Source organism: Pithys albifrons, chromosome 6 (assembly GCF_047495875.1).
Source record: "Pithys albifrons albifrons isolate INPA30051 chromosome 6, PitAlb_v1, whole genome shotgun sequence".
Taxonomy (NCBI): Eukaryota; Metazoa; Chordata; class Aves; order Passeriformes; family Thamnophilidae; genus Pithys; species Pithys albifrons.
The window spans coordinates 58,937,850-58,949,870 of NC_092463.1; the positions used below are offsets into that span (position 1 = coordinate 58,937,850).

At 43.4% G+C, this 12,021-nt stretch overlaps 1 protein-coding gene across 1 annotated transcript; it reads right to left on the bottom strand.

Annotated features, from left to right (window-relative positions):
- Positions 1 to 6,642: 6,642 nt before the first annotated feature.
- On the bottom strand, positions 6,643 to 11,777 carry ARL14EP (ARF like GTPase 14 effector protein). The gene is made up of 4 exons (XM_071559532.1): positions 11,704 to 11,777; positions 9,988 to 10,493; positions 8,936 to 9,066; positions 6,643 to 7,666 (listed from the first exon to the last, which is right to left on the bottom strand). Exons 2-4 carry the CDS (start codon positions 10,408 to 10,410, stop codon positions 7,438 to 7,440), a joined length of 783 nt encoding a protein of 260 aa, XP_071415633.1. The 5' UTR covers positions 10,411 to 10,493; positions 11,704 to 11,777; the 3' UTR covers positions 6,643 to 7,437.
- Positions 11,778 to 12,021: the final 244 nt, after the last annotated feature.

A 12,021-nucleotide genomic window follows, 5' to 3' on the forward strand; every position in this document is an offset into this window, starting at 1 on the left:
ACAAATATATATGTTACTGAGACCTGAATCAACCTGGGACCATTTGGAGCACTATGCAGATTAAAACTGAGGAAGTTACAGGTGCAATGTTAGTGAGTCCAGTTCTGCCACTCTGCAGCAAAAGTATTACTTAAAAAGGAATCAGTATGTGCTCAGAGAGTACACCAGGAAAACCCTGTTATCCCAGTTTGGGTCAGAGATGCCTGGTTGGAATGGAGCGTGTGCATGTAGAGCTTGATGTTGCAGCTCACTCACACTGGAGGAAAAGAAACTGCAGACATCTTCTGCAGCAACTCCTATGATGGATGCCCTTTGTCTGTGGTCCTGCATCCTCATTTGCTGCAAACCAGATCTAGCCCAATCTTTTACTTCAAAAAGTCAGCAGTTCACAGACTAGGAATTAACACAGGGGAGTCATAAAGCAGAAGTAGCTGGCACAGACTAGGCTGGATAAATTTGGCCATTCTGAGGTTTTTGATAAAAGCAAAACTGAACCCACAACACAGTAGGAAAAAAAAGTTCTTAAAAGAATAAAATTCTGCGTTCCTGTGCTTTCCACCCAGTTGGTTTATAATGGCCACATTCAACAGAAAGGACATGAAAAGTTATCTGTAATACTGTTGTGTGTCTGCCTGCCCTGTCCCCTGTCCCGATTCTGAACTCCAAAGGCAAACCCAAATATTCAAGTTCAGGTCTGGGCATTTGGTAACATAACATTTCATAGGGGCTTCAGGTTTCTTTGCATCTTTAGGGGATAATCCTGTAAGTGCTACCCAATCTTTTATTTTGGGAACCCAACAACAGAAGGTGATTTTGTTTTAGGTGTACAGTGATGGTTGTTCTGCAGCTGCTTCCTCCAGTGGCTTCTTTGAACCATAAGATCTCAGGCACAGTCTCCATTCCTGTTTCACATGTAACCAGTGAGGTGAATGTGGCTTTGCCCAAACAGTTCTGTCAGTGTCAGCATTTTATCATGACACATTTCACCTGGGCAGAACCCACCTATTTGCTTGGCTTCCTTACCCTTCTAAGCCATTTCATTCAAGACTGGGACTGTTAGGAGGAGCTCCATACTGAGCCATGGAGCAGTGCAGTGAGATTTGGGGCTCCCTCAGTGCTGCTTGGAGGAGCCTGTAGTTTTAAGGAGCCGCTGGAGGTTAGACATCCTACACAAGTGTATTTAACAGAACAATCACTCTGATTTTTCTCTTTTCCTGGAGATTGAATTGAAACTCCCCGGAAGCAGAACAAAGATAACAAATGAAAACCAAGCCAAAATAAAATCACACTAATTATATAACTATTAAGAAGAGCTGGGTTTCAGGAACAGGCAGGATCCAGCCCATCTGATTGAAAGCTGCTAAAGTCACCTGAGAGAGCAGGCCCATGTTATAAAGCAGAAGGAAAGGAGCAGCTTTGAGGCTTGATGGTGAGGATTTTGGGTTATTTGTTTTGCTACAAAGTTACAAAAGAAAATGGTTGAAGTTAGAAGAAAACTCATTCTCATCTGGATTATCAGGTACCCTTATGAAGGATTAACTAGAAAAAGAATATTGAATTAAGCAAACTTATGCTACTGAAAGTTGGTGAAATCTGAATTTCTACCTTTAAGTAAAGTAGTTCTGTTAATTTTTTTTTGTTTCAGTTTCTCAGATGACTTGTGAAGCCCTAAAAGCCGTGAATGGAGTAGGATTATTGAATTCCCAGCGATTTCTTTTTGAGAAGTTAAGTTCTGATGGTTCTGGCATGCAGTTTACCTGAGTTAAACGGCTGATGCTTGCTGATATATATTTAATATATTAACTAATGTTGTCTATGGTACTAATTCAGTAGCTAAAATAATGAATTTAAAGTAGGTAGACCTATTAGTTAAAATGCAAGAACAAAGGAAAGAATATCAAAGGGAAAATCAGAAGGTGATGGAAGAGAATTGCTTTTACTTCTGGTTGCAGTGCGGGACTCTGCATTGTTAACTCTCAGGAGGTTGTGGTAGATAATGCTGACACCTGTGGGCGAGATGGAGAACTGAGCTCACTGCAATCCACTTGTTAATATTGTCCGAACTAGAACTTGGAAAAGCAAGTAATTTAGCTCGTGATACACATTTAATTTGCTGGCGAGTAAATGTGAAAGGCTACTAAAGGAACCTGACGGAAGAGGAGAACAATTAGGGCAGTTTTCTCACCACTTAGTCATGGCAGGAGAACCAGGGAAACCTCACGGCTAGCTGCCTCTTGACGTTCCCCACCCAACACACCTTATGCTAGGCTGTTTCTGGCTGCTGTTCTGGTTACTGTGCTACAATACTGTAGGAACACCTCCTTGTTAGCCGGGGAACCAGAACACGGGTGGTACTCAGGGTCATGGGTTCAATCCCCTATGCGGGCCATTGACTTGAGTTGGACTCAATCATCCTTGTGGGTCCCTTGCAACTCAAAATAGTCTGTGATTCTGATTAAGCACACTGGCAGCGGTGCCCCTGTGGGTGTCAGAAGTTTCCTGTTTGGCTAATGAGTGAAGGGCCCTATTGTGAGTGGGTTTCTTGGCTACTCAGTACTGAATTTTTAAGGGAATGTTCAGGCAGGAGCCCTTAATCAAGGTTTCATAGCAAAATATAAATGTACCTACAAAAACCGTGTTGCTTTCCTCTTAAAGAATTAGCAACCATCGAGGTGTTTGGAGGGCTGGTGAGATGCTTTTGCATAAAGCTCAAAAATCAAGTAAGTTCCTCTTAAGTGCTAATTTTGTCCTCGAGTGTGCTGTGCTGCACACCCTCATGGATGTGATGTGGGTGATATTGTTTTGCCCCGGGCTCGGTTCCCGAGGCTCAGGGAGCCCCTCCCTGGGGAATGCCCCAGCTCTGGGGTTGCAGGTCTCGGAGCCGCTCAGTGCCGGGTTTGCAGTAAAGCGATGCCCTCTGCTGGGTACGCGCAACTTGGGGAATGCCAGTCCCCTGTTTCAGAGCAGGGTATGTATATTTGTATGCCCAAACTTCGCGAACGAAGTTTTGGGAAGGGCTCTCCCTGCGTGGGTGTGCCCTTCCAGCCTGCACAGTGGCTTTTTTAGGTGAGGCACAGCGTGCACAGAACTGGCTCCACTGTTTAAGTCCATCTGCCATGGCCGAGCGAGCTTGGACAGTGACAGTGAAGTCCTCGGGACTGTCACAGCACCCCGTACTAACCGGGGCTGACCCTGCTGAACATCCGAGATCTGACGGGATGGGATGGCAGGGAGGCATTGAACTGCTAGGGCACGGTCCCACTGAGATTCGAACTCGGGACCTTTGGGATTCAGAGTCCAGAGTGCTCTCCATCAACACCACGGGACCGCCCTGCAGGGTAATGAGCTTTGACCACAACTGCAAAGAGTGAACCGGACAGTTTAATTGTCACTGCTCACACCTCCCTACAATATCTTTTTAACGTGTTTGGAGGACAGATAATGATTTGAGCTCTCATTGCAGTGAATGAATAACAGAATAGCTCTGGTTGTGGCTTCCTCATTGGTGAATATTAGATGCAATTTATAATTAAAGATCTTTAAATATAATAATTGTAATAAACTGCACGTATACAACTAGTAGGATTTAAAAGCACTTGTAACTTGAATTTGGAGAGAAGTGTTTCAATATGGTTGTCATTAGTATGACATTGACTGGTTATAGAAGTCAGTACAAAGGTGAATACAAAAGTGAATAAAGCTTTCAGAATGTTTGCTAAAGAATTATTGGGGAAAAATACCTGGATCATGAGGGACAAGCTACCGCATGCCAGTGCATCCCATATTCCATGGAAAGGTCAGTTGAAAAAGGCTGAAACTGCATTTATTGAGAAACAAATATGACCAAAAATATAACTTTAATCTTAGGGGAAACTAAATTAAAACTGGAAATTATTTATGTTTTTCTGTAAGACTGATAACTGCTAAGGCATTAATGCTGATTCCAGCAAGCTGAGATGTTTCTGTCACATAAGAAGTGACAAATGTCCAGCTGAACGCTTCACCTCTGTGTACTGTTGTCACCAGTGGGTTTCAGTGAGATCTTTTGTGCAGTTGTCCATTGGCCCATTCTGGCTAACGTGGGTAATGCTTATATGAAAAGGCTAAAAAGAACATTAAAACAGATCTAAGATAAGTAAAAATCTACTTTGTCACCTTGGGTTTTTTTCTCTCTTCCCTTAGAAGCTTTAGTTCTGACTCCTGGATTTATAAAGTCACATTTTTTTGTGTAGCTCTGTCCACTTCTTGCTGTTTCTGAGGTCTTTAATGGTCAGCCAAGAGACTGAAAATTTAGGACTTGTCTTAAGTTAATGAAGTTTTAATTTAATTGATTTTTAATAATTTTAATTGATTAAAAGAAAACAAAACTCGTGTCTAAGGTTGTAATGTATCTCCCAAAGATAAAAGCCTTTTTGTAGCATAATGTTGAAAATGTTAATATAAACCCTCTCTGAAATACTTACCTGACTGTAGTAATTTGTTACTTATTTACACTAGTTGAGTATTTAACAAAAATAATGCTGGGGGTATTTGATTGTTTTTAAGCTTTCAGCTCTACATGGGGGTACATCTTGTCTCAGGTATGATCAGTGGGTTGTGTGGTAACTCACAAGGTCCACAGAGGAACCCTCACTGACTTTAGAAGATGTTAGATTTGACTATATTCTAAACTTACTATCAAGTTTGCTCTATATGAGAGAGAAACCAAACCAGTCCTTAACACTGTACTTATGAGATCACAGTTCTGCAGCTTCTGTTCAATAAACTCAAACTGATCCATGGGATATGCATTATTCATAAACCAGTCTTTTATTGCAATTGATTTTTGACTTTTAAATATGTAAACTTTGTCTAGGCATTATTTTTAGCAGTTAGTACCAAAGGGAAAGTTTTAATATGGCCACTGAGGTGTGTCTGCAGTTGGCTTTTCTCTTTGTGCACAGAGTTTGAAGAGGTTGCGAGACCTCATTTATGAACTTTGGATTGCATGGAAAGCAGTTGCTTCCTTTGAAAGAATGTGCTGTTTAACAGGCTTAGTTGTGGAGTAATTCTGATAGATGGGGAAGTGCATATGCAATCACTTTAGATGGTGGTGAGAGCTTGTGTGGTGTTTATAAAAACAGAGAGGAAAAAATGGAGGAATTGGTAGCTGTAAGCATTTCACATCTAGCAAGATGGTAAGTTTGACTTGCAACAATGTTTTTTAACAGAGAAATAGATGAGGGGCACAAGAACTGTATAAAAACATACTATTGAACTTAGTAACGCACCACAGCCTAGGCATGTGACATAGATTAGAAGGGACAAGCATCACCTGATTTAAGCAACCAAAGAAGCATTTCATGTGATCTGACATCATCAAAAAGTATAAAAAGAGAGGGAGGTGGAGCTTCTGTCTCTTTTGGTCTTTGCCTCAGACCTGTGAGGATGCACTGGCTGCCCTGCCGAGATCAGGCCTTGCTGCCATCCCTGCTGTGTTATCCAGGGAGGGGAACATTTTCTTGTTTTCTCCTCTCTTGCTAGGAGTTTTCTCTGGAAGAGTTTTTGAGAAGTTTTGTAGGGTATGAGTACTTAAAATCTGTATTATTTAGAGAACATGTGAACTGCCAAGGCCAAGAAGTTGGGGTTTTGACTAGGAAAAAACCCCTACATGTCCTGTAGCCTCTGTAGCAAACAGAAGTACCCAGTACTTGACACAGATTTTTAGTCAAATACTGTGAACTTCATTAACAATGGGTACCACTGACACAGGTCTAATTAAAAAAAAAAGTACATGTAAATGCAAGACTGGACCAGCTTTCACCCTCTCACTTTCATGAAGTTACCTATTTATACTTTCACCTAATTCAAAAGGGTGCTTAAGATATGAAAGCACAATGTGAACTGCTGTGTCAGGATAACCATGCTCTGTAGTCCACAAAGGAACATGGATTAAATGTCACTGGTATGTAAGGGAAGCCATGGCTGTTACTCAGTTGTGGGGCTGCTGTCTAGAAAACTGCAGTGTGTGTGGCCTTCCCTAAAACTCACACCATGTTTCTTGTGATAAATGTGGCTGGAACCCAAGGCCAAGGAGACATCCATTGGCAGAACAGCCAACACTGATGAAATAAGTCTGTTTATTTTTAGAACAGATTTAATAAAAACGTAGTCTAAATTGGTGCTTATACTCCACTAAGACCAGCAGATGTCAGTACAACTCAAAGCAACTTTGGATTTTGGGGATGCAATGTTCATGACACTTATCAGAAAACAAAATATGCTGAAGAAATAGATTATACAACTTTATCAAGGAAGTCTTCAGAAATCAATAGTTAACAGTATTCTGAAAAAAACCAACCAAATGAACATGCTGATCTTCCAAGTCTATTACCGAAATAGGAAAATTGTCCAAAACACAACAAAAATATCAAGAATGACAATGTTACTAAGATTTCACTTATGAAATCTCTTTTCCATAAACTTGTTATATTGTAAATGTTTAATATTCTGAGGGCAGATAACGTATCAACCAAACTAATACAACTGGGTTTGGGGTTTTTGTAACAGTATAGGTATCTTTGGTTTGGGAACAGACACTCAAATTCATTTCAGTTGCTTATAAACCTTTACCTTAGAAACAAGTTTAAAGGGGGGGGGGGGGGGGGGGGGGGAGAACAGAGAAAAGACTGGTCAAGTATCAGTTCTGTCTAATTACAGACTGATAACAAACACAGCAAAATTACGTTAATTGTTAAAACCCAACAAAACAATAACATTTGTCATAGTTAATACTTTAACATATATTTTTTCAATGCCTTGACAGTTTAATTTCAATATTTTAACAGTGAGGCTTGTGTTCATAAGGATAACTTGATCTCAAATCCCAGTAACTTCGATGAGATCTGAACACCCAAATGCTTTTGAATCCTTTTCAAGTAGACAGGATTGGATTTATCAGTTGTAACTTGGATCCTCTACATAAGACATAGCATTCACTACTAATACTGGAGAGAACTTTATTAATACTGCATCTAAATTAATTGAGAACTTTCAGTGTTTAACATAAAACAGATAAAACCCATGAGATCCTGAACTACAGAAGGAAAAATGAGGGATACATGGAGATGGTACATTCTACAAAACAATATATGAAACAAGAGTGAGTGGCTCAGGATAGGTGACATCAAAATTTAGCACTTTGTACTTAAATGCAGTGAAAGACTATTCAATGAGATCTTACTTGGATGACTAAAAAGCCTGAGTACAGTGTAGAGTGAAGTGTGAAGAGACAGCAGTAAGATTATCTCTATAATCATACTGAAAATGATTGTGAAAGTCAGCACATTAATCTTGTGGATTGTGACAAATTCCAATGGCTTTCATTAATTTACTAAATGATGAATGTGCTGTGCTTAACCAAAGCATATATTGAGGATTCAGTAATGCACATATACACTAACCAGCGTGCTTATTTCGGATTATTTCCCCTCCTTCTATCTCAATTTGCTCGTAGAGCCACTTGCGGTCACAGCGACATTCGGCCCCACACTTGTTGGAGCCACACTTGGGGCACGCGTAGAAACATCCCAGGCAATCCTCATCCAGGCAGTCACAGAGGTCCATCCCGCTGTAGAGCAGCAGTCCCTGGCTGTCATAGACTTTACTCTTGGCTGGTATAACTTGCCTGTATAATGAAAACAGTTATTTCTTTGTTAAAAGCCACTTATTTTGATGCCAAGCTGCTAATTGTGCAGGGAAGTTTGCTTTCTTCAGGTGTGCACTTTGACACTGTTAATTTAAAATATATACACACCTGTGTTTACAACATTTCTCAGTTCTAATTGTATCTCCACTATGTGCCCACACTTAGCAGAAGAAACAAATGGAGAGGAACAGGATGTGTAGATGGTGAACAACATATTCTGTGTCTGTTTCTTGGGAGTCTAAACTTAAGTGGAGAGCAGTGGCAAGGCATTAATGGGATATTTCTTGCATGTTTAAACAAACACTGTATGACAAGTTAAAGCTGAAACTTCTGTGTGTGTGTGTGTGTGTGTGTGGCTCGGCTTCGCTAACGCAGATTTGGGCAGGGCTCTCCCCACGTGGGTGTGCCCTTCCAGCCTGCGCAGTGGATTTTAGGTGAGGCTCAGCGTGCGCAGAACTGGCACCACCGTTTCAGTCCTGAGGTTCATCTGCCACGGCCGAGCGAGCTTGGACAGTGTCAGTGAAGTCCTCGGGACTAGAACCTACAGCACCCGGCATCTCCCAGGAGGTCTCCCATCCAAGTACTAATTCGGGGCTGACCCTGCTGAGCTTTTGAGATCTGATGGGATCGGGTGTCAGGGAGGCATTTAACTGCCAGAGCTGAAACTTCTATCACTCTTCTATTAGGACAAGACTGGTCTGAACTTTTAGTGGAAAATAACCAAGTTCAACTTTCCACTACAGAATGGAATGAGTCACATTTGAAGGTTGTAACTTGTTATCTAGTATTGTTCAACTTGGACATTAACTTTGTTCTTCAAAAGGAAATTAAGATCCTAACTTGCACCCTTTTGTTTACCAAGTGTAACTGCTGGTTTACTGAAAGATAACTCCAATATTTAAAGTGTAATCTGCTTGATCTTACTACATTCGGATTTAGCCTATTATCAGAAATTTAGCTTATGCATAAATTAATTGCTACATCTATGATCTGTGCAGTATTGTCACACTTCAGAAATGCTTGCTTGTACTCTAACTGTCTGAAATATGGACTGTGTGCCAATCTTTTATCTTCTGTTCTCTCTCGGGAATGACAGTGAGCTTTAGCATCCTCAAAACCAAGAAAGCAATCCATAAACACACCAACACGCACACAGACAATGTTACATGCTACAGAGATACTGACCATTGAGGATATTTTATTTTTAAATGAAACTTAAAGATACTGTAAATACAGCAAAGAGATTACCTGTCGGAGTTAAATGCTGCAATTTTTGTTTGCAGCCTTCTTTTTTCCCTCTTGCTGGTCTCGGGAGTGAATTCAGTCTGTCGTCCTGGATTAGCAAACTGCAGAGACTTTAAAGCCTTAGCTGTACGCCCCTGAAGGAAGACAGAAGAGGTATTTAATTAGAAATACAAATCTAAATTCTCAAGAAAATGTCCAGTCAAGACAGAATATTGTAATAACCTGTGTGAATTCTTGACCTGTGACTCTATGATTTCCTATAAGAAACCACTTAAGTCTTAAAATGTTTATGCTGGAGAACTATACCAGTCTCAGAACCCAGCAACATGAGCTTTGTAGGAGCAGTTTTAATTAAAACTTTAAAATTTTACTTCTATCCCCCTCCTAATCACACTGACATGTAATTGAAACATACAGGTGGGCAAGAGCTCCTAGAATGCACTTCCACTTTGCCCAGGGCAGATATGGATGAGCTCTTGCTGGTTTGGTTGCCCACACTGCTGATGACCTGTGTGCATCTTGGATGATGCACCCAGCAATGCACCACCTGCATTGTGAGCTCAGCACTCGGAGCATTATCCTCCCCCACCAGTTCACTGCTGACCAAACCCCATGGCCTTCACAGCCCAGACACCACAACCAGAGTACACCTAATTCACCCCAAGGCAGGTTTATTTGGTAATGAACTGCTAGAAAAAAAATTGCCCATTTTTTTAACTGAAGAGACATCCTTAGCAACGACTTTTGCAGTGTTCAGTTTGTTGTTTGCAAGGCTTGAAGACAGCTTAAAATACCAGCAGCAGTCTGGTATTTACATGAACATATGAGTTGTAAGTCACTCTAGTAGACACAATTTTTCAAATTTTAAAGGCCATAATATTTAATTAGAGAACTTTTAAGGTCCTCTAAATAAAGGTTTAAATACAGTAAACCCCTGCACATATAAAAGACTACTGCCTTTCTTATTTCTATTACAAAAAAATTATTTTATGTAGTAGCTGTATAAATGGCTTGCAGAACTTAGGGGGAATGGGAAAACTGATCCATACACTTACATCTGGATCAAGTCTTCTTCTTTGTCGCTCTTCGGGTTCAACATCTACACTTCCATTTATTATCCGCATACATTTGGGACAAAGCTTCCAACCAGGTACAAACTGTCTTCCAAACTTGGCACTGAGAAAAGTTGCATCATCTGAGTCAATTGCTCGTAAGTTTTTCTTTGACAGTTTTCTGTGTATGTTAAAGGGATCACAACATGATTTTTGTAAGTCTTCAAATCTCTCAATGTAAATTTTGGCATGGTGGAAGCAGATTGTGTTGTTCTCTGAAAGGGTTATCCCAGTCCTCATCTGAAGCAACAGCAGGTCAGCTGAAGATATCTCTTGCTTAGTCTTGAAGCCAGTGTGACGGGTGTAATAGGTCTTGTGGCATTCATTGGTAGCTTGAAGCTGAACTCCGACTGAACAAGGATACATTTTACTTTACCTGAACAACTTATTTCACTTATTTTGCCTAAAATGAGTTCTTTGAAGCCTTTAGAGGTTCTATGAAGGTCACTCTGGAGAAAAAAATTAAAATCGGTTAGATTTGTACTGCAGACCTTTATCTATAGCCTTGAAATACTGGGTTTAAGTAATATGAAAAACATGTAAAGAAATAATAGTGTTCTAGTCTAGATCAGGCTAAAAAGACACTAAATTTATTCTGGAATTAAACCATGCATCTTATATTCCTTTCTGAGGCACTTATTTCCAGGTACAATAAGCATCTATTCAAAATTGAGTGTTGTGTTCAGTTCTGGGCCCCTCAGTTCAGGAAAGATATTGAGGGGCTGGAGTGGGTCCCAGTGCCTGGGGGAAGAGACCAACTCCCACTTGGCTAAGACTTCCCTTCAGGTAGTTCTAGACAGTGATGAGGTCACCTCTGAGCCTCCTCTTCTCCAGGCTAAACACCCCCAGTTCCCTCAGCCTCTCCCCACAGTACTTGTGCTCCAGTCCCTTCACCAGCCTTGTTGCTCTTCTCTGGACCTGCTCCAGCACCTCAATATCTTTCCTGAACTGAGGGGCCCAGAACTGAACACAACACTCAAGGTGTGGCCTCATCAACGCCGAGTACAGGGGAAGGGTCACTGCCCGGTTCCTGCTAGCCATGCTGTTTTTGATACAGGCTCCGGTGCCTGTTCCCAGCTCTCTGTCCCGCCGCCCCGGTCCCCGTTCCCTGCGCTCCGTCCTGCTCCGGTCCCCGTTCCCTGCGCTCCGTCCTGCTCCGGTCCCCGTTCCCTGCGCTCCGTCCTGCTCCGGTCCCCGTTCCCTGCGCTCCGTCCTGCTCCGGTCCCCGTTCCCTGCGCTCCGTCCTGCTCCGGTCCCCGTTCCCTGCGCTCCGTCCTGCTCCGGTCCCCGTTCCCTGCGCTCCGTCCTGCTCCGGTCCCCGTTCCCTGCGCTCCGTCCTGCTCCGGTCCCCGTTCCCTGCGCTCCGTCCTGCTCCGGTCCCCGTTCCCTGCGCTCCGTCCTGCTCCGGTCCCCGTTCCCTGCGCTCCGTCCTGCTCCGGTCCCCGCTCCCAGCGCTCCGTCCTGCTCCGGTCCCCGCTCCCAGCGCTCTGCCCTGCTCCGGTCCCCGCTCCCAGCGCTCTGCCCTGCTCCGGTCCCCGCTCCCAGCGCTCTGTCCTGCTCCGGTCCCCGCTCCCAGCGCTCTGTCCTGCTCCGGTCCCCGCTCCCAGCGCTCTGTCCTGCTCCGGTCCCCGTTCCCAGCGCTCCGTCCCGCTCCCGTACCTGTTCCCTGTTCCCAGCGCTCCGTCGCCGTCTCCGCCATGTACCGCCGTGGCCCCAGAGACGAGGCCTCGCGGCGCTTCCGGGGGGAGCGGCGGCAGCGCCCCCTACTGGTGCGGAGGCCGCGGCGGGAGCGAGGGCAATGGAGAGGCGGCTGTCCCTTCCCCCGGGAATGAGCCGTGCCCTTCTCCCGGGACTAGCCCGTGCCTTCCTCAGGAGTGACCTGTGCCCTTCCCAGGAATGCCCCGTGTCTCCCCCAGCTCCCACGGGGCGCTGGTCCGCACCCACCCCCTCCTCCTGGTCGCTGAGGTCGGCGCTGCT